The sequence below is a fragment of the Pseudochaenichthys georgianus genome, chromosome 22 (genome assembly GCF_902827115.2).
Source record: "Pseudochaenichthys georgianus chromosome 22, fPseGeo1.2, whole genome shotgun sequence".
Taxonomy (NCBI): Eukaryota; Metazoa; Chordata; class Actinopteri; order Perciformes; family Channichthyidae; genus Pseudochaenichthys; species Pseudochaenichthys georgianus.
In genome coordinates, this window is record NC_047524.1 from 14,669,771 (window position 1) to 14,689,634 (window position 19,864).

Sequence of the window (19,864 nt, forward strand, 5' to 3'; positions counted from 1 at the left end):
GGCCGAAGAGTAAATCAACAGGCAGAGCCCAGCGCTCTGAAATCTGTGATGCGACCGGCTGGCCGGCATTGTTATCACCCAGGAAGAGCGCCTCTTCAACCCCTGTTCCTACTAGGAAACAGCCGTGGACAGCTGCTAAAGGGAGAACTACAAACAATCCTCCTAAACCACAGAGTGTGCCAATCCAGAACAGATACGATCCGCTGACCCAGAACCGGAGATCTCTTTCTGATGACCTGGATAACCTGTCCTCTTCACACAGCAGGGTAAGGACCAATAGCTACTCCAAAAGTAAAAGGCTAGAGGGAAAGCTAACGACTGGGCCTGAAACTCTGATTGTGGGTGACTCTGCTGTAAGAGATGTAAAAGGTCTGTGTAGTAAGAACAACACCAAAGTACTCTGTTTTCTCAAGGATATGGTCTCTGACTTGACTGAGAAGATCCTGCATGTTGGGGCTGAACATCCGACTGTGAAGAATGTGATACTGCACATTCACAACAGTCAGAAGTGCTGAAAAAAGACTTTAAATGTCTGTTGGAAACTGTCAGCTCTCTAAATGCAGAGGTGTTCATCAGTGGCCCTCTACCGCCAGTCAGAAGAGGAGTGGAGAGATTCAGCAGATTGTTTGCACTGAACACGTGGCTTTCAACTGTCTGTATTGACCATTCTCTAAATTGTATTGACAACTTTAACTTTTTCTGGGAACGCAGACATCTTTTTAAGGCAAATGGAGTTTGTCTGAACAAGTCAGGAGTGAAATTGTTTATCTCTAACGTATTCAACTGCCTACATCATCAATCTGTTTCCTCTGCCAAGGACAAGCAACAAGAGGAATCAAAACAAGAGAAAGACACAACACATCGCTCAGAAAACCTTGAAAATCTATCACTGCACCCGCCTGAGGAATGTCTTGATTATGGGAGACAAATGGAGGAGTCTCCACCGCCCTTCACCCCCCCTATCACCTCTGAGGATACTCTTCCTTCACCCCACAGCTCTCTCTACTCTCCATTCACCCTTTCACCCTCGCCCACCCTCCTGGAGATCGCTGAACACACGAAGGAGATACAGAGGGTTGGCACCGATTCCTTCCTGGAGTTCAAAGACCAAACTAAGGCGATACGCAGGGTTGGCAGCATGTCCTTTACCCCCGCTCCTCAACGATGCCCACCAAAATCACTGCAGAGACGCGCACCATCTACACCGTCTTCATCACTGTGCCTACGTCAACCACCTCCCCCCCTGGCAGCATGTCCTTTACCCCCGCACCATCTCAATCAATCAATCAATCAATGTTTATTTATATAGCCCAATATCACAAATGTTACATTTGTCTCAGTGGTCTTCACAGTGTGTACAGAATATCAGTATGACAATACGACACCCTCTGTCCTTAGACCCTCACATCGTACAAGGAAAAACTTCCAAAGAAAACCCAGTTTTAAAGGGAAAAATGGGAGAAACCTCAGGGAGAACAACAGAGGAGGGATCCCTCTCCCAGGACGGACAGACGTGCAATAGATGCCGTGTGTAAATTGAAAAGATAATACATTTGCAACATAGGTAGTCCAAATGTTTGGAAATGCATGTGTGTCTCCATCACTGTGCCTACGGCAACCACCTCCCCTCCCTTCAAGAAAGCATCTGCAGTCTCCGAAGCCTGATAAGGATGTGTGTGTACAAAATGCAACAAACTCTTACTGATATGTGCTGGGTCCAGGCTCAAGGGCGTATGGCACTCTCAACTCTTTCCAGGACATGCCAGGGCCCTGCCTGCCAGTAGCTTTGCCAATATCTGTGTTGATAGGTAATAGATTAAGAGCGGTGAATCAGCTTAGAAACAGGAAGTGCTCAAACGTTTGTGTGAGTTTATCAAATTTAGCAGTGATTCCATGTCAGCCACAGCTTGTCACAAAAAATCTTACTGATAGTGTATCGAACAAACTTACACTAGCTTTATTAAATGTCAGGTCTCTGGCAGGAAAAACATTTTTAATCAATGATGTTATCACTGAGCACAATCTTGATTTTATGTTTTTAACGGAAACTTGGATTGAACAAAATAACAGTGCAGCTGTTCTTATCGAATCAACCCCTCCCAACTTTAGTTTTATGAGTCAGGAAAGAATGCATAAGAAAGGGGGTGGAGTTGCTATTTTGTTCAATGATTCCATTTAATGCAGGAAGACATCTTATGGGAACTTTGCTTCTTTTGAATATGTGGCCCTTCAGCTGAAATGCTGCTCTCGAGCTCTGTTCCTAAATATCTATAGACCACCCAAATACTGTGCAAGCTTTTTTGATGACTTTACTGAACTGCTGTCTATAGTGTGTATTGACTTTGACCGTCTAGTCATTGTTGATGATTTTAACATCCATGTTGACAACCCATGAAAACAATTACAAATGTTATAGATGCTATTGCTCCAACTAAGGTAAAGGAAGTGACTGGGAAGAAAATATCTCCATGGAGAAAGGCCATGACCGTGAGAGCAGAAAAAAGAGTGTCGAAAAGCTGAACGTAGGTGGCGAAAAACAAATCTCCAGGTTCACTTTGAAATCTATAAAGAGAGACTTGGCCTTTATAATTTGGAATTGAAAAACGCACGACAGTCTTTCTTCTCTGACATCATTACCAAAAACAAAAACAATGCACGTGCCTTGTTTGCTACCGTCGACAGACTAACTAACCCCCCAGTGTCAGTAGCCTCTGAATTTCTATCCACCAGGGCATGCAATGATTTTGCCTCCTTCTTCACTGACAAAATTCAGAAAATCAGACAAGCTGTCAGTGCCTCTGCATCAGGTACAGCAAATGTGTTGTCCCTATGTCCACCTAATATCAATTCAAACACCATGACACAATTCCATCAGATTAATGATAAAAACCTAGAGGACATTATTCAACTTCTGAAATCCTCCTCCTGCTGCCTTGATATTATTCCAACAGGATTTTTCAAAGATGTTTTTCGTTGCATGGCCTCAGATCTACTTCATATAGTAAACAAATCTCTTCACTCAGGCCCTGAAAACTGCAGTCATTAAACCGCTCTTAAAAAAGAATAATCTAGATGCTTACAGTAATGAACAATTACAGGCCCATATCAAACCTGCCATTTCTAGGTAAAATCATTGAAAAAGTTGTTTTTCAACAGTTGAGTAATTTCTTGCATTTAAATAGTTGTTTCGATGTGTTCCAGTCAGGCTTTCGTCCAAACCACAGCACTGAGACTGCTCTTGTAAAGTTCTTCAATGACAGACAGAACTTCAGTGTTAGTATTATTAGATCTCAGTGCTGCGTTTGACACTGTTGACCACAACATATTACTCGACCGACTAGAAAACTGGGTGGGACTTTCGGAAACAGTTCTAAATTGGTTTGAATCCTACTTAAAGGACAGAAAAAACTTTGTTTCTATAGGTAAATACACATCTGAGTTGACAAATATGACATGTGGGGTACCTCAAGGCTCTATCTTGGGGCCTCTTCTCTTTAACATCTACATGCTACCACTGGCTCAGATAATGAAAAACAACTAAATAAGTTACCATAGCTATGCGGATGACACACAAATGTACATAACCATTTCACCAGGAGACTATGCTCCAATTCAAACACTGAGTAAGTGCATTGAACAAATCAATGACTGGATGTGTCAGAACTTTCTCCAATTAAACAAAGATAAAACTGAGGTAATGGTTTTTGGAGCCAAGGCAGAACGTATAAAAGTTAGCGCTCAGCTTCAGTCTGCAATGTTCAAAACAACAGATAAAGCCGTAAATCTAGGTGTAGTCATGGACTCTGACCTGAGTTTCAACAGTCACATTAAAACAGTTACTAAATCAGCCTACTATCACCTAAAGAATATATCTAGGATTAAAAGACTAATGTCACAGCAGGATTTGGAAAAACTTGTCCATGCTTTTATCTTCAGTAGACTTGACTACTGTAATGGTGTCTTTACAGGTCTCACTAAAACATCTATTAGAAAGCTGCAGCTAATTCAGAACGCTGCTGCTCAAGTCCTCACTAACACTAAGAAAGTGGATCACATCACTCCTGTTCTGAAGTCTTTACACTGGCTTCCTGTGTGTCAAAGAATAGATTTCAAAATACTGCTGCTGGTTTATAAAGCTTTGAATGGTTTAGGCCCAAAATACATTTCTGACCTACTGCTAAATTATGAACCATCCAGATCTCTCAGGTCTTCAGGGACTGGTCAGCTTTCTGTCCCCAGAGTCAGAACTAAACATGGAAAAGCAGCGTTCAGTTATTATGCTCCAAATATTTGGAACAAACATCCAGAAAACTGCAGGTCCGCTGCAACTCTGACTACTTTTAAATCCAGGCTGAAGACTTTTCTTTTTGCCACTGCTTTTAATTGAACTATTAATATCTTAAACTGCACTGTAACTTTTAACCATATATTTTTTCTTTTAATGTTTCTTTTATTATCTTTTATTTTTAATGACTGATTTTAAATGCCATTTTCTTAATGTCTTTCGTTTTTTGTAAAGCACTTTGAATTGCCTTTTGTTGAAAGGTGCTATATAAATAAACTTGCCTTGCCTTGCCTTACCCTGTACCAGGTTATGAGTGGCTGTGAAGTTTTCAACAAAGTGATCCTTACCGACTACCTCGAGGTCAACCGGCAGGAGCTGAAGCGCTGGCTCAGGAACGCAGAGGACAGCGCCCTGGACTGGACTCCATTCCTGAAGCATACCTGCAAGCTGGAAGGCCGACAGTATGAATTTTTCCTCCCTAACTTTTGTATAATATTGCAAAACATGATGTGATATTCATTCAGTATTATACCGTTACATATTTGTCAGTGTTTGATTTAGTGATTTATCAGGCCCTCAGCATGGACAGAGAAAGCTGCTCGGCTGCGTTCAGTTGTCTCGGACGTTCTCTATGTTGATGTGCACATCCCTCAGCCTCTGGACCCTGGTGCACTTCCCCCAGCTGGAGCCGACTGCCTGGTGTCCTGCTTCTGCCTGGAGGCCTCCAGCCCTGACCTGGCTGCCTTCAATAGAGCCCTGGGACACATGAAGGTTCTCCTGCGATCTGGTGGCCACCTTCTTCTCATTTGAGCCCTGGAAGAGAATTACTATATGGGCGGGCCTGGGGTGAAGATCCCTGTTGTCCCACTGGATGAGGCCCAGGTGTGTGCCAGTCTGAAGAAGATGGGCTTCACTCTGATCAGGCTGAAGGTTTTACATGTCCTCAGGACATGAGGGTGGGGGTGGACGACGTTTCTGGCGTGTTTTTTGCAAAGACAATGAAGGATTAAAGAGAGAGTTAAGGGGCAAAATGGAATAATAGGGAATAAAAGATTTTACTATCTTATTTTAAACTTAAATAACCTGAAATGATTCAATCAATGTTCTTTATTATTGGAAGTGTTTTAAATGCTTGGTGGTATAAGTTTGTCCTGTATTATTGTGTTCACAATACATACACAATACACTATATTCTCCTATGTCTCAAGTCTCACTTCAATTCTGACACTTAATGTATACCCGAGGGTTGAAACCACTGGAACACATTCAGTTCCTTTTCTTTTCTATCACTTTTCGGTACTGAAGTTAAATAAAATACAAATGTATTTAAAATAATTGTACTAGCCTATCAAGTGTGGTGCCAGGAAGTAATTACAACATGGAGAAAACTGAACACATTTCAGTGGTAAGAGAATCATTGATAGAGAAGGTTATTCATACCATACATTGGGAGACACATAATAAAGTACATCTAATTGAAATATAAATAAATTAAATATACTTTTGTAAATTAACTTTTTAAGTGGTGTGATTTATTTCCTCCACTCGATGTAAAGTACCCCAGTCCAGCAGGGGGCGTTAATGCGCCAATACACTGGTTTACCAAGCGCCAACAAACGGTTGTGGTGACACTTTTAAATAACAGCAGAGTGAGGAGAAGCTAGTCCACGGTCAGACAAGGTGTAAAGTTGTGGTTTCTTGTTCTATCCTTGTATCTGTCAGTCTGCGAGCAGCACCATGTTTGCCGTCAGAAACGCTCTCCGCCTCGGCTCCAGGCTGTCCGTCCCCGCGGTGGCGAGGAGAGGCTGCTCCGGGGCTGCCATCCCGGTGGATGATGTGGTGAACGGGCTCACCGACGACCAGATACAGGTTAGTTAACGAGACACACAAAGTTCACTTATCAGCTGGCTGAAAAAGAAAAAAACAGTCACATTAAACACAACTAAAGTATGGTTTATGAAGTTTAACAGTCAACAGTGGAGGGTTTAAGGACGTTACGCATATGAGGTGATGACATAACATTAGCAGTTAAGGAGACCTTCATGTTAGCCGACCCTGCTAAGCTAACCACCTAGCAAACAGATGTTTCACACTAAACATCATCCTAATATTAGTCTGAATTAATTTGTTTTGCACTTGTATAATCCCTTCAGAAAGTGGCCCTTTTCAAAGCGCATTTGTTTAAGCGTAACCAGCTTTATTTACCAATATTCGCCTTGCTAGCCACCAGCTAAATTCTCCTAGGGAAAGTTGGTGAAAGGTGAACGGCTCATTGAAACATGCTTTCCAATCAAGAAATGTCAACCCAGCTAATGGGGACAGCAGGTTAGTAATGCTTTAAATTAAAAGAGAGAATCAGGGCATTAGCTGGTAGCAGAGCAGGGGGTGTGCTTCATATAAAGGATTTGATTGGGTAAGAGTGGCTCTCCTCCAGTCCTGAATATTATGAATAAACCTGAACAATCATTTAACCGATTTATGCATGATTGTGAGATGTCTTACCAAAGTGACATCAACAAGATTCAAGAAGAGTCAAAGGCTTTATTGTTATATGCACAGTAGCTACGGTGTAGTTATGGCAATGACATAAAACAATAAAAAAAAAAAAAAATACAAATAGTGCTTGAATAAAGAAATAAAAAAAGGAGAAGTGAACTGTATGTAAAATAAAATACTATAAGCTACATTTTGCAGATAATGTTGCAAGTGACCAAGTAAATGCAGGAGTCTATATTTATGTAAATAGAGTAAGATAAACAAGAACATAATGTAAAATGAAGTACTGTACAGTGGAATAAATACTGCTTATTGTAATAATAAATAGATTTGTGAGATGCAAACAGATCAGTGCCAACAGCACACTTGATAAAGATATATAGCTAATCAATTTCTGCCATGAAATCAAATGACGGAGGAACATCAGAACACATGGCTGCTTTTTCATTATTCAGTGCCTTTTAATAATGAGTCATTTTAAAGTATTTTTTTCTTCTTGTTTTTTTGCACAGCTCAGGCATGCGGTTCGTAAATTCTGTGCAGAAAAGCTTGCACCTCAAGCTAACGAGATCGACAAGACAAATGAATTTCCAGGAATGCGGGTGAGTTGAATCACCACATCATACCTGTGGTTTTCTGAACGAGTTGAATTGCTAATAAAGTGGTATGATGGTCATGAGTGTGAGCCAATTTACCATCTAACCGAGCAGGATTTCTGTTTTGGTAACAATTTGCGTTGTCTCTCCTCCAGAAATTTTGGCTAGAAATGGGGGAGATGGGACTCCTTGGGATCACAGCTCCAGGTAAGACAGCTGAAGGAAAAGCACCATCAGTGATTTGAAGTAGTTGAATGACAGCTGGTGGAAAGTGGTCCTCTCTTTTTTTTGTTATGTTTAATATGAATGTATTCTCAACATCTCTTCTCAGAGGAATATGGGGGCACAGGGCTGGGATACCTCGATCATGTCATTGTGATGGAGGAAATGTCCCGAGTGTCAGCAGCCATTGCTCTCAGTTACGGCGCCCACTCTAATCTCTGCGTCAACCAGATGGTGCGCCACGGCAACGAGAAACAGAAGGAGAAATATATTCCAAAGGTCTGGACCAAAACAGCTCATGTTATACATCATAAACTGTTAAACTAAGAAGGATTAAGTTCTTCGTGCTCATCATGGTGTTTTCCTGACAGTTAATGACAGGAGAGCACGTAGGAGCGCTCGCCATGAGTGAGCCCAACGCCGGCTCTGATGTCGTATCCATGAGACTCAAAGCGGAGAAAAAAGGTATGACAAACTCTGCATAAATGTTATTCCTATTATATATTTTTTTATTTTACATCATCTTAATTTGTAGTTCATATACTTCTAGTTATTATTTAATTTTTTTATATTCATCTGAATTATTTAAATCCTTATGCTGCTGCTACACCTGACACTTATCTTTTTAATTTAGTTTTTATATACTCGTGCATGTATACAGTAAAGGCTCGATTGTATGTTTAAACTATAATGTGTGTGCTTGATGGTCATTGAATAAATGCCTGAAATGTCAATTTTCTCCGAGATGAAAAGTCACAATCTGTTAATAATAATGTGGTTCTGTGAGGAGAGATTTTGTCACCATGATCGCATCCACGCACATTTCTGTCACAATAGTTCACAGATGTGTACTCGAGCTCAAAAGGAAGGGCATGTTTGAAGATGGCCCGATTCGGCCTGATCCCACTGCGAGATGTTTGATTTTAAGTTTAATGATAGATTCGTGTTTGAACAGGTTTAACCAAATAGACTTGGATGCTTCCAGGATAAGAGAATAAATTATTGAGCTGTGGCCTTAAATCTTTAATGAGAAACTAATTATCAATTAACCACAACGACAGGTGCACTCACATCATCTCTTAACCTTTGATTAACATCTCCAGATTTGACCATGGATCCAGACAAATGGTTTTAAATATTAATTCTACACAGTGTGACTCCAGTGTGATTTCCACTTATATATTTACTTTGTGTCTTTCTACAGGCGACTACTATATTCTGAATGGCAACAAGTTCTGGATCACAAATGGGCCCGATGCCGATGTCCTTATTGTTTATGCAAAGACAGATCCCAAGGCCCATCAAAAAGGCATCACAGCATTTATTGTTGAAAAGGTAAATCCAATTTAAGATGGATTCTTCTCCGTCTGAGGCTTTACTCGTGGCTCAGAGGACACTGTGGGTTTAAACGTTTGCAGTCAGTTCTGGGGATCAGTCTTGCATTTTATTAATTGATTATAATACAAAATAATGCAATAGTACATCACAGCAATTAAAAAAAAGTTTGTACATGTTTTTTTAGGGAATGCCTGGATTCTCTACAGCACAGAAGCTTGACAAACTGGGGATGAGGGGCTCCAACACCTGCGAGCTGGTCTTTGAAGACTGCAAAATCCCAGGTGTGTGTTCAAGGGCCAACCGTGTGAAACATAGCAGTTGTTTTTTTTAATACATTTTTTGGCTCACTGGATGATCCTTTTAAACTGATCGTGTATATTCATCTAACTTTGGATTTTCTGCTTGTTTCCTTGTAGAGAAGAACATCCTTGGTCCGTTGAACAAAGGGGTTTATGTGATGATGAGCGGCTTGGATCTGGAGAGGCTGGTGCTTTCAGCAGGGCCCATCGGGTAAGTTCATTTCAGAATTGATATTAAACTCTTCAGAAAATTAGGATGTATATCAAATTGTATTACCATCCACAAGCTCATGCTGGAGTTCATCTTTGAGTCCTTGTGTGTATTCTTTTAGTCATATTTGCTACTGTTTTATAGTGCTGTCTGTTATCACTTTCACATATTCATTACCATCAGTAATTGCCTATTAGTCTGACCTTTTGGATTTGAATATTAAATAAGATGTGATACACTTTTATTGATCCCCAGAGGGGGAATTGGATTGTTGCAGCAGCACAATGACAGCAATAAATACAAATAAAGCATAAATAAATAAAAGGAGATAAAACTACAATATAAGTAAAAATCACACCAAATGACAGTGTTGTGTTGATTACAGTAGAACTACCAAGTCTATTATATACAAAATCTAGTTTATCAATAAAATAAATAAATTGAAAACATCTTATTGTACATTTTTACTTCTCTGTTTCAAGTTTTTTGTGGTGAAAATGTGAATGTAAACACTGTTCGCTTGTCAGTTGGCTTGTCTGTATTTGAGAAAAGCTACTGGCATATTTACTTTGCATGTTTGTGTGTCGTTAACATGAGCAGTCTTTACTTTTGATGTAACTGTTATTACTGTAACGCATAGATAATTATTCTAAAGTGAGCATTGAAACACTATTTATTTTTTCCAATTGCTTATCAAGTGCAATGTATTATTGGAAACGGAAAAGAAGTTGCTAAATATTCACACTAACCAACAACATGAATGCTGTTCAAACATTTAAACGGTAGCAGCAGTTAATGGAAACAGCGTGACATTCATATGTTTTCTACCCATGTTCCATTATGTGAGCTGCTTTTCAATATCCTATTATGAGACTTCTTTGAATTATTCAGCAGACTTTAACAAATGTTTCACTTTCCAGCATCATGCAGGCCGTTTTGGACAACGCTGTTCCCTACCTGCACACCAGAGAAGCTTTCGGACAGAGGATCGGACACTTCCAGGTTTGACCTTCAGACTTCTCTTTATACAAGAAAGTAGAGTTTGAATCGTGATAAGTGATATATTTAGTAAAATGTAATAGCTGTAGTGTAAAGCTTGCAGCTATATCATTTGAAGCTGTTATTTGAAGTGAGTGAACTATAATGTTTGATGTTATTCTGTTTGCAGCTAATGCAAGGCAAGATGGCCGACATGTACACCAGGCTGAGCGCCTGTCGGCAGTATGTGTACAACGTCGCCCGGGCTTGTGACAAAGGACACGCTAGTGCAATGGTGAGGGGATTTTTTTAATATATATACTTATGAAGAACCTATTTTGTTACAAAAGTTACATATGATTAAGTATAGCATTTCAGTGTAAGAAAAAGATTTTAGAGAGTACTTGTCCATGGACAAGTGAGTTTGGCAATTTACTTGTCCGAATACATTTTTCACTTGTCCAGAAAAATCCCGTTACCGGACAATTGTTATTAACTTATTTGTTCTTACTCGGAACCGAGTTTTGCTTCCCAACCCAGCCACTGTGCTACACATCCCGCCCCGCCCCCGTCTAACAGTACAGAAAGCGGCGAGATGCATTTCCTTAGGAATCAACAAGCAAAACCACAACAATGGCGGACAATTTACGAATTAGTTCTGCCTTTTGTAAGCTGAATTTATCACTAATTTGTCAATGGATAAGGGCGAAAAACATCACTTGTCCGTCCGACAAGTCAATTTAAAGATATATGCTTTTTCGCACACTGGATTTATAGAAAAATGTATACTGTGAAATCGTTTGAAATGCAAGACATTACATCTTGAAATGGCATGTTTTACAGATTTGAAGCCAAAACACTTCGTATCAATTGCAATATGAGGTGGAGTTAATATATATATATATATATATATATATATATATATAGATATATAGATATATATCCTTTATTTAACCAGGTAAAAGTCTCATTGAGATTAAAATCTCTTTTTGAAGAGCGACCTGGCCAAGAGGGCAGCATGAATAAAGTTACAACAAATGAACACAAAACAATACAGGCAGACGAATACAGCTGTCGTAAAACACAAATGAAATGGCACATTAACCAGTCAATATGCAAATAAAAGAAACTATTATAAAACATTAAAAACTGGCACAATTTTAAAACTACTTCAATTATGGGATATAAGAGCAATCAGAATCAGAAACGGGTTCATTGCCAGGTAGGTTCACACGTACGAGGAATTTGACTAGGTGTCGTGGTGCATACATAAAAGTAATAAAAAACATACATTTAAAAAAAAAAGAACACCGATAGCAAACTATATTAAGAACACTGTAATAAAAAATATCAATCGCATCGACCAATGGTTTCTTGTTCTCTGTCCTTTTAAGATGGACATGGTTAAACCTGGAAAAAGTCAAGTATTTTTGTAAAAAAGATCTTATCAATGACATTTAAAATCTAATGTCATTATAATGTAGGCAGTTTATGAATTCCTCTCACTTGTGTGATTCTATGAAGAAGAAATATGTTAGATATGTTGTTACTCAGTCAGCATTTCATTTTTCCTACACTGTCCTGTAACAGTAGATTCCCTCACCACTGCACAGATGTTGACAGGTATTGTTGTTGCAGGATTGTGCTGGAGTGATCCTGTATTGTGCAGAGAACGCCACTCAGGTTGCTTTGGACGGCATTCAGTGTTTGGGTAAGTGCCAAGGCTCAAATGAAAACCGAACCTTTTTAAAACAAAATGTAAACGGTACTGAGGAAAAGAACGTATTTCAGTCAGAAAGAGAGGTTTGCGGTCTTCCCTCTGGTTCCTGATGGAGTCCTGTTGCTTGGTGTTAACATCAGATTAGCAGGAAGCAGGCGCTACAGGTGCAGCTACTTTGGTTAATAAATATCACGCTGACTAGAGAATGGCTGCAGGGAAGATAAGAGAGAGGACGCTTCCTCGACTGCACAGTGTGATCAGGGTGGGAGTTTTAAAAGTGGGAATATTCTGTTTATTGGATGGATAGAAGCCATGGGGATGTACTGAGTTAAGCTGTAGAAGAGAAAGGAGCAGAACTGATAGTGTTTGTGATGAACTTCTCTTTTAGGCACGTCCCATGCAGCATTTGGTTTCATTTGCATTCTTAGAAAGAATGTGCCTCTTTCCTCTTGTTGCAATTTTCATTTGATGCCAAGCTTTAATGAGTCTCCTTCACACTTTCTAAACTTGTTTTTCCCGGTAAATGCCTTTCATTTTATGGTATTTTTGACAAAAAGTGATCATTTCTAAAGTTCAAATTGTAGTTGCCTGGCTTTATTGCATTACTGTAGTTTAAAATAACGATTTTGTTGAGTAAAAATGTGTAGAAAAGTTTTGTTAATTATACTTGAAGTGTGAAATGCACACAGTTATTAAGCCATGCAACACAGGTTTTATCTGTAGCAACTATAGTAAGATCTTACGAGCGCATGGACTCATTTAGTGTTATTTTATTATGTGCGCTGTAATATCAACCCGCTCCGTTGCTGCTCACTAACTTTAATTCATGTGCCACTTGTCGACAGGTGGGAACGGCTACATCAACGACTACCCCATGGGGAGATTCCTGCGCGATGCAAAGCTGTACGAGATCGGCGCAGGCACGAGTGAAGTTCGCCGGCTCATTATTGGACGAGCCTTTAACGCCATGTACAAATAATGGAACGCGCTCAAAAACTCTACAAGAGGTTTTTCATGAATGAACACGGTTACTCACTCCCAGGGCCTTAAACTGATGAACTGATGCTGCTGTCAGGATGTTGTTGGAAGCTTCCAAATGATTGTCACTCAGGATTTTAATTCATTTATATGAAATCACTCAGAGCTGACCCTTTTTTTTCCTACAAAGACTGTATTTTGAATTGCATTAACCTGATGATCACTGTAATTCTAATTAAGCAATACAAATAGGTATTAACGTAGGTTTTCATTTCTTTCTTAAATAGTCAATTTATCTCCCTATCTAGGTGACAAGGGATCAAAAACTGCTGCTGTCTTTTTTACTTCAACAAACCATGTTGATGTTTCAAGGGTTATAAGTATAAATACTGAATACTGTTATAACAGTAAAAAAAAAATATTAACTGATCATTTTGAAGCTAACGACTGAGCAGGTGAGGGTGGACACTGTTGCTTAGACACCACAACATCGACTAATCACTTCCTAACAGTTGATTAAAAATCACTTTAATTATTTCAAGCAAATTGAGAACGGTTTCTGATCAATGAGGAAATGTATCTGATGTCTGAGTATTCTGTTGTAGAGAATTAGCATTAGAAAAAAAAAAGTTTGTCCATTTTCCGGAGCAAATATATTCCACTACAGTCTGTACAGTCCGACTGGAGCAACACTCCTACAGATTTGTTTGTCTTCTCTTCTCTAAAGGACTAAATGTAGCTGTACAGTGTGATACATGTATAATATAATGTAGTGTTTGACATGAAATAAATGAACAAATGTTTTATTCATTTCTGACTTGTTCTAGACATTTCCATGAAGCATCATATTTACAAAAATCTGAAAAAAACATTGTAAAGAAGGCATGTCTGTTTGTATCGTGCCTCTGTACCGCTGAACACAGGGCTGCTTGTTTCTACAAAAGACGAAGTGGAGACGTCAGTTCAGACAATGATTGAACTATCGCAGTGCAGTTGAATAATACATGTCAGGGTGACTTTTCTCATTACAGGTAACAACACAACAGTATTGTCTCTAACACTGCAGTAAATGCAAGGGAATTACATGTTTTTTTTAAACACTTATGATTAAAATGTTTATTCTGTTAAAATATCCTCTTTAAAATCCATGATAAATGAACAACTACATTAAAGTTAAACACAAAAACAGCATTGCGACATTTGACAAGCAGTGTTAGAAATATGGCTTACTTAAGTAATAGCATTAAAAACACTTGTTGCATTCAGATTTACCTAAGCAGTCAAATGTGCTGCAGTATGAAAGGTTATGCTGCAAGAGTCTTATTGTGGTATTATTGGATCATTACTGATGCATTAACATTTAAGAAGTACTTTTGTGTTGCATTTTGAAAGGATATAGATTAATTTAACTCTTAGTTTAATCTGTAAAACTCCATATCATTTTAAATGAGTATTACTATGTTTTGTATGTAAAATCTTAATCTGCAAACCAACTAAGCAATCAACCATAGTTATCAGGATATATATTGAAATAAAAGTAAAATATTAACCTTCGAGATGTGACGGATGAAGAGTATAAAGGTTTGATATACTTTATTAATCCCCGTGGGGAAATTGTTTCTCTGCATTTGACCAATCCTAGTGTTAGGAGCGGTGGGCTGCCATTTTGAACGGCGCCCGGGGAGCAGTGTAGGGAACGGTGCCTTGCTCAGGGACACCTCAGTAGCACTTGGTCTTGCCGGGACTTGAACTGGTGACCTTCCAGTTGCCAAGTCCCTATCGACTTCGCCACCACCGCCAAAGAATCAGAGAGAACTATGTCAAGCAAAATGTGCATGCTTTGATGTGAGTTGTAATTAAACGGTTGTGGAAATCTTGACTGTACAGCCTGAGGAGAACCAGCAAGTTAGCCGTTGAAGCAAAAGCAGCAAAGCTATGCGTGTGTACAACGGAGATGTAGTCAATTATCAAACATACTGCCTTTTCTCATGTTTATCTTCTATCACTCTCTTTGAAACTCACCTCAAGCTAAATACCAAATGTCGACACTTCTGAAGACCTGCAACAATCAATCATAGTGTTCTATAGTTTCGTGTCCTTAGATGGCAGGTGGGCAATTTCTCCTTTCAACCCCACGATGACAAGATGAAGGATGATGGTTTACTTCAGAGATGATGGTGCATCTGTGGCACTCACTTTATAACTGATTTTTAAAGTATTTTATAAGAGTGTTATACCCCTAAATCCAACAAATAGACCACCTGTATTTGTCTTGTTACTTTTTTAATAAGCATGTATTTTAGATACAATTTAACCTTATAATAAAGCATGCCAATGCACTGTCTATGAGCTTAAATGGTGTAATGACTCATGTAATGCTCTGCAGATCAGTTATAAGTGATCTAATGCAAACGTCCAGTGTGAACTCAGATCTATGTAAAGGAAGCTGCTGTCAGAGGAGTGTTATTTTTCTTTTCAGCTGTGTGGCTCTTTATAAAGCAGGAAGGACTCCTCCCTTCAGGGGAGAGGCGCAAAGTGAGTGCCTTATTGTCAAGGTTTATAATGAGCATCAAGTGTGGAACTATGTAAGTGAGTCATTGATGGAGGTCTGATGGACACTATAGTTCAACTTCTTCATAAGTGGTTAATACATTTTAACTTTTTTTTGGTGAATCAACTGTAGGAAAGTAAAGGGAAATCAGGACAAACTGAATGTTAGGAACGATTTCTGGACTCAGCCACACTTTATGTTTTACTTGCTAATAAATGATGATTGAACAATAAACTGAAAAATACTATTGAAAGACATGTAAAAAAAAATACTAGATGTAAGAACATGGATAAGGCTTAATCATATTTTGTATAAGCCATGCTGCTAAATAAATGCTTTATGCTTTTTCTAAATGTATGGGCCATACAAAATCCCAGGTGTCACAACATGAAGTGACCCCGTTGATGAAATGAAACCAGAAAGTCACAGAAGAACAACCAGCCCTCCACAGCAGAGCTCCGGGGCGCAGTCACATGTCAGAGAAGGTTCTGGGCATGAGCTGGAGACATACACATATCCTTTATTCAGAGCCCCCCCCCCCCCCCCCCCACTCTGTGCTGCCTGCTAGGGTTAATACAAGTGTCAAAAGAACAGGGCTTAAAGACATTAACTAGGTGAAAGCCATCTGTCAGCCACAGCGGGGCTGCTGCCTGTCGGGAGCTCGGTGACATGTGGACGGCGCGTCCGTGGCCCTTTAAGAAACTCCATGTTTTCGCTACATGATGCGTCAACATAAAAAAGCGGATGATGCTGTTATGTAAAAACACGCTGAAGTGAGCCGTAGTTTTGCAGGGAGCTTGCCGAATGCTTATCACGCCACATGTATTCTCCTAGAGCAGGATTTTGGGTTTGAAGTGAACTGACTTGTGATTTTTACGCGTAGCGCACAAGGCAGTGCAGTTTAATGTGGAGAGAGGAAGAGGAAAATGCTTCAGCGGATCAACTCAACATGAGTCGCCCTCCACTCTGTTTTCCTCCTTCACTCGCGGGAAGCGTACACCTGACGCATCTCTCTCTCGCCCTGTGGAAGTGATCTTGCTTCTTCAAACCGGGTTATTTTCAAGACAGCAAATCGGTAAGACACAACAACTCTTATCGCTTCTCAGGCCAAACGGAAAGTGTCAGGCAGGACAGGATCGAGCTCCGTGCTGGAGCGATGTGTCAGCGATAGACAGATGAACAGATCCTTCAGTTTCGGTAGTGATCTGAGTGGAAAGTTTTGCAGATCTGTGACCTTTTGCTTTACTTTAGTTGTCTTTTATCGCCTTAATGGTGAGAAACGCCTCGGTTGAGACTTGTTCAGCTCGTGATCGCTGAAAATGCCACTCGAGCAGCTTCTGTTGGAGTTTGAGGCTTCACTCTGCTGTCTGTGGAGTTTGTGTTTTTTGGGTTTCCTGTCACATTTGAGGTTGTTTATGGGGATGGAATATGTTTTAACAGCCTGCTTATACCACAGGAAACCATACTGGAGACATGTAAAGGTCCTTGTGGTATTCTACTGTGTGTTTCTTCTGGATCTATAGCTGATATCTGATGAGCCGATTAATCAATTAGTAAACTGAAGCGTCATAAATACCCAAAATCCACTGCTGCCAGGTCCACTAATGTGGATTTTTGCTGCTTAACTCTCATAATACTCTGGATATATTTGGACTATCAGTACATTTATTGTTTCACTTAAGTACAACTTTGACACACTTGTACTTTACTGACATTTTATGCTACTGAATAGTTCTCCTTCATTACTTCTCAGAGGTACAGTTTGTTCATTAAATGTAGCCTATTACACATAATTAACACCGAAAAGTACAGCATAGGTTAAATGTGCTTCTCGTCAACGGTTCAACATTAAAATGCTCCATATTATGTCAATGGATGCCATCTTATTAATATTGCAATGATATAACAAATGATTGTAATACACTCTTATTAAAGGAAACATAAGAAACTTCAGCAAACTGTTTGATTTACAGCCTTTAGTAGTGAAAACAGGCGATTTGACCATACTGTGACTTTTTGAGAAGATATAATAGAACAGGTGAACAATTATTATTTGGATCCCAGGTCCACACATGCCACATCATTTCATCAGAAACAAAACAACACAAAACTACAGACACTGCATCCAAAAAGTGTAATGCATTTCCTGAAGTCATGTGAGCATGTACTCTACATACTGTACGAGCTGTTGCAGTTTATGACACAGTTTATGATGTTGTATGTGTCTGTGGGAAGTATTCAACGCGGTGACCACAGTGGAATAGAGTCTGTGAGTTGACAACCAGTAAATCGTTTATTTCGTTTATTTTTTAATTGTGTCTAAATGAACCTTTTTGTCTCTCAGATTGTGGGTATGTGTTTTGAAGTAGCCGTCAAGCTCATTTTATGTTAAGATGGATGTTTTTTTTAGGACGTTTAATTTTTTCGACCCGGCTGGCCAGAGAAAAAAATTACTAGGAAGTAGTAACTTTAGACTTATCAAGAGTTAGTCATTGGATATAAAAGATGAGGTGGTTTAGGGGGAATTACTCTCTGCTAATAAATGATTGTTTCTTCGTAAGGATTTGTAATAGATTGTACCAACAGTGCTGTCATTCCTTTTTGTAAAGGGTAAGTCTAGAAAGTGAATAAAGATTGAAGATGTTTCACATTCAGTCAATTAGTAGTAGGATTTCACCAAATCAGCCAGCTCTGATCTATTACCTCAGCAGTTATCCAATGATACTCTTACACATACTATATACTTATATTTTCCTTTATCTTAGTCTGTTTTGACTCTGATGAAGACACAGTACTGTTCAAATATTAATCTATAAATTAATCAATCCGTGTTCTCCAGTTCCTTTCCCCCCTCCCTGCAAGATTTAGCTGTATTTCATTTCATTTCAAACCTTTATTTAACCAGATTGGTCCCATTGAGATCATAGATCTCTTTTTCAAGGGAGACCTGCAGAACAGGTCTTCAGTACTTATAAAGGAGTATTTTCCCTATGGTGTTCGTACTTTTACTCAGGAAAATAGTCTAAATACTTCTTCCACCACAGTTGGATGGACAAAACAAGCTATTTGAAGACTTTAGCCTCCAGGGACATGTTATTGCCTTCTTCTTTTTACTTCCTTTGACATTCTATAGCTTTTCATAATTTAGTATTTAATCAAGAAAATAATGAGGGGATTACTCTCTAATGTAAAAGAAGTTGTGTGAGTTTGCCTTAACACTGAAGAAGAAAAAACATCCAGCTTGTGGAGAGCCCATCACCTCCCGCTGTAAGAGGCAGTTGGGAAGACATCCTGTGACATGACATCAGGGTTATAGTTCACGATGAACAAGCTGCCTGGTGAGTTATTCAGTGTAATTGTGTTTTGTAACGCCTCGTGTGGACAGAGAAGCCTGACAATGGAGCTTCAGTCCTGGAGCTTGTGGTAGATTTTGTCTCGTCAGTTCTCCGCAGCCTACTTTGACAGGCTTGTCATAGCAGCTTGTTGAATAGAGGTGCAGCCAAGACGTGAACCATAACGCTGGATATCAATCCTGGACATAATCCTGGACATAATCCCATTATTTCTGATGATGTGTCCTGTTGTGAGGAGGAGGAGGAGGAGGAGGAGGAGGAGGAGGAGGAGGAGAGCATGCCTCCTGTCACCCAAACGTGTCCTCCTTGCTGTCCAAAAGAAGACAAATACTTCCTGCTCAGATACAGGCCACATGTGTTCAGAAGACTATAATTGTTAATATAAGCATTAGCATCTATTTGTTAACATATTCTCGTTCTTCATGTTGTTGTGTGGTTCACTGTGTAAAGCAAATCCATTGAAATCTATTTCAGGAAGTGAAAACATCATTCCACCCAGTATGAATGCCTTTATTGTTCATGAGGTTGCGTTGGAAAAGTACACTAACACACGCACATCCCTTTTTCCAAAACACCTGTCATGGTCACACTGGTGTGCTTCACGCAGGGACGTTAAATATTATCTAACAGGAACTCAGCTCATTGGGTCCTTTTGGATGGCATCAAGTACAAGCTAACTTGCATGTGTTTTTTTTAAACTAAAGTCACTTTTTAACTTACTGCTGTCCATGGCTGATACTTCTTCTATTTGTCAGCAGCTTCAGCTGTTTGTCATTAGATTAGACTTGCATTTCCATGTGGCATCTGCAGTGGGGAAAGTAACAAAGTACATTTACT

At 39.4% G+C, this 19,864-nt stretch overlaps 2 protein-coding genes and 1 pseudogene across 2 annotated transcripts in view; all 3 read left to right on the forward strand.

Annotated features, from left to right (window-relative positions):
• The first annotated feature begins 51 nt into the window (after positions 1–51).
• LOC117468176 (phenylethanolamine N-methyltransferase-like) lies at positions 52–5,295 on the forward strand (annotated as a pseudogene).
• Positions 5,296–5,893: 598 nt separating this feature from the next.
• On the forward strand, positions 5,894–13,933 carry ivd (isovaleryl-CoA dehydrogenase). The gene is made up of 12 exons (XM_034112024.1): positions 5,894–6,154; positions 7,294–7,383; positions 7,533–7,584; positions 7,709–7,878; positions 7,971–8,064; positions 8,804–8,934; positions 9,122–9,218; positions 9,354–9,447; positions 10,368–10,449; positions 10,616–10,720; positions 12,064–12,136; positions 12,991–13,933. Exons 1-12 carry the CDS (start codon positions 6,023–6,025, stop codon positions 13,122–13,124), a joined length of 1,254 nt encoding a protein of 417 aa, XP_033967915.1. The 5' UTR covers positions 5,894–6,022; the 3' UTR covers positions 13,125–13,933.
• Positions 13,934–16,406: 2,473 nt separating this feature from the next.
• bahd1 (bromo adjacent homology domain containing 1) overlaps positions 16,407–19,864 on the forward strand; it is a 35,555-nt gene continuing 32,097 nt past the window's right edge. The window contains exon 1 of the mRNA XM_034111495.1: positions 16,407–16,749. The gene's annotated coding sequence lies outside the window, so the exon portion shown is untranslated. The remainder of the gene's footprint in view (positions 16,750–19,864) is intronic.

Bases quoted from the DNA above. Each gene is read 5' to 3' on its own strand.
- ivd (XM_034112024.1), top strand. From the start codon at position 6,023: ATGTTTGCCGTCAGAAACGCTCTCCGCCTCGGCTCCAGGCTGTCCGTC. The intron at 9,448-10,367 runs GTAAGTTCATTT...TTCACTTTCCAG, and splicing joins CTTTCAGCAGGGCCCATCGG to CATCATGCAGGCCGTTTTGG. The intron at 10,721-12,063 runs GTGAGGGGATTT...TTGTTGTTGCAG, and splicing joins AAGGACACGCTAGTGCAATG to GATTGTGCTGGAGTGATCCT.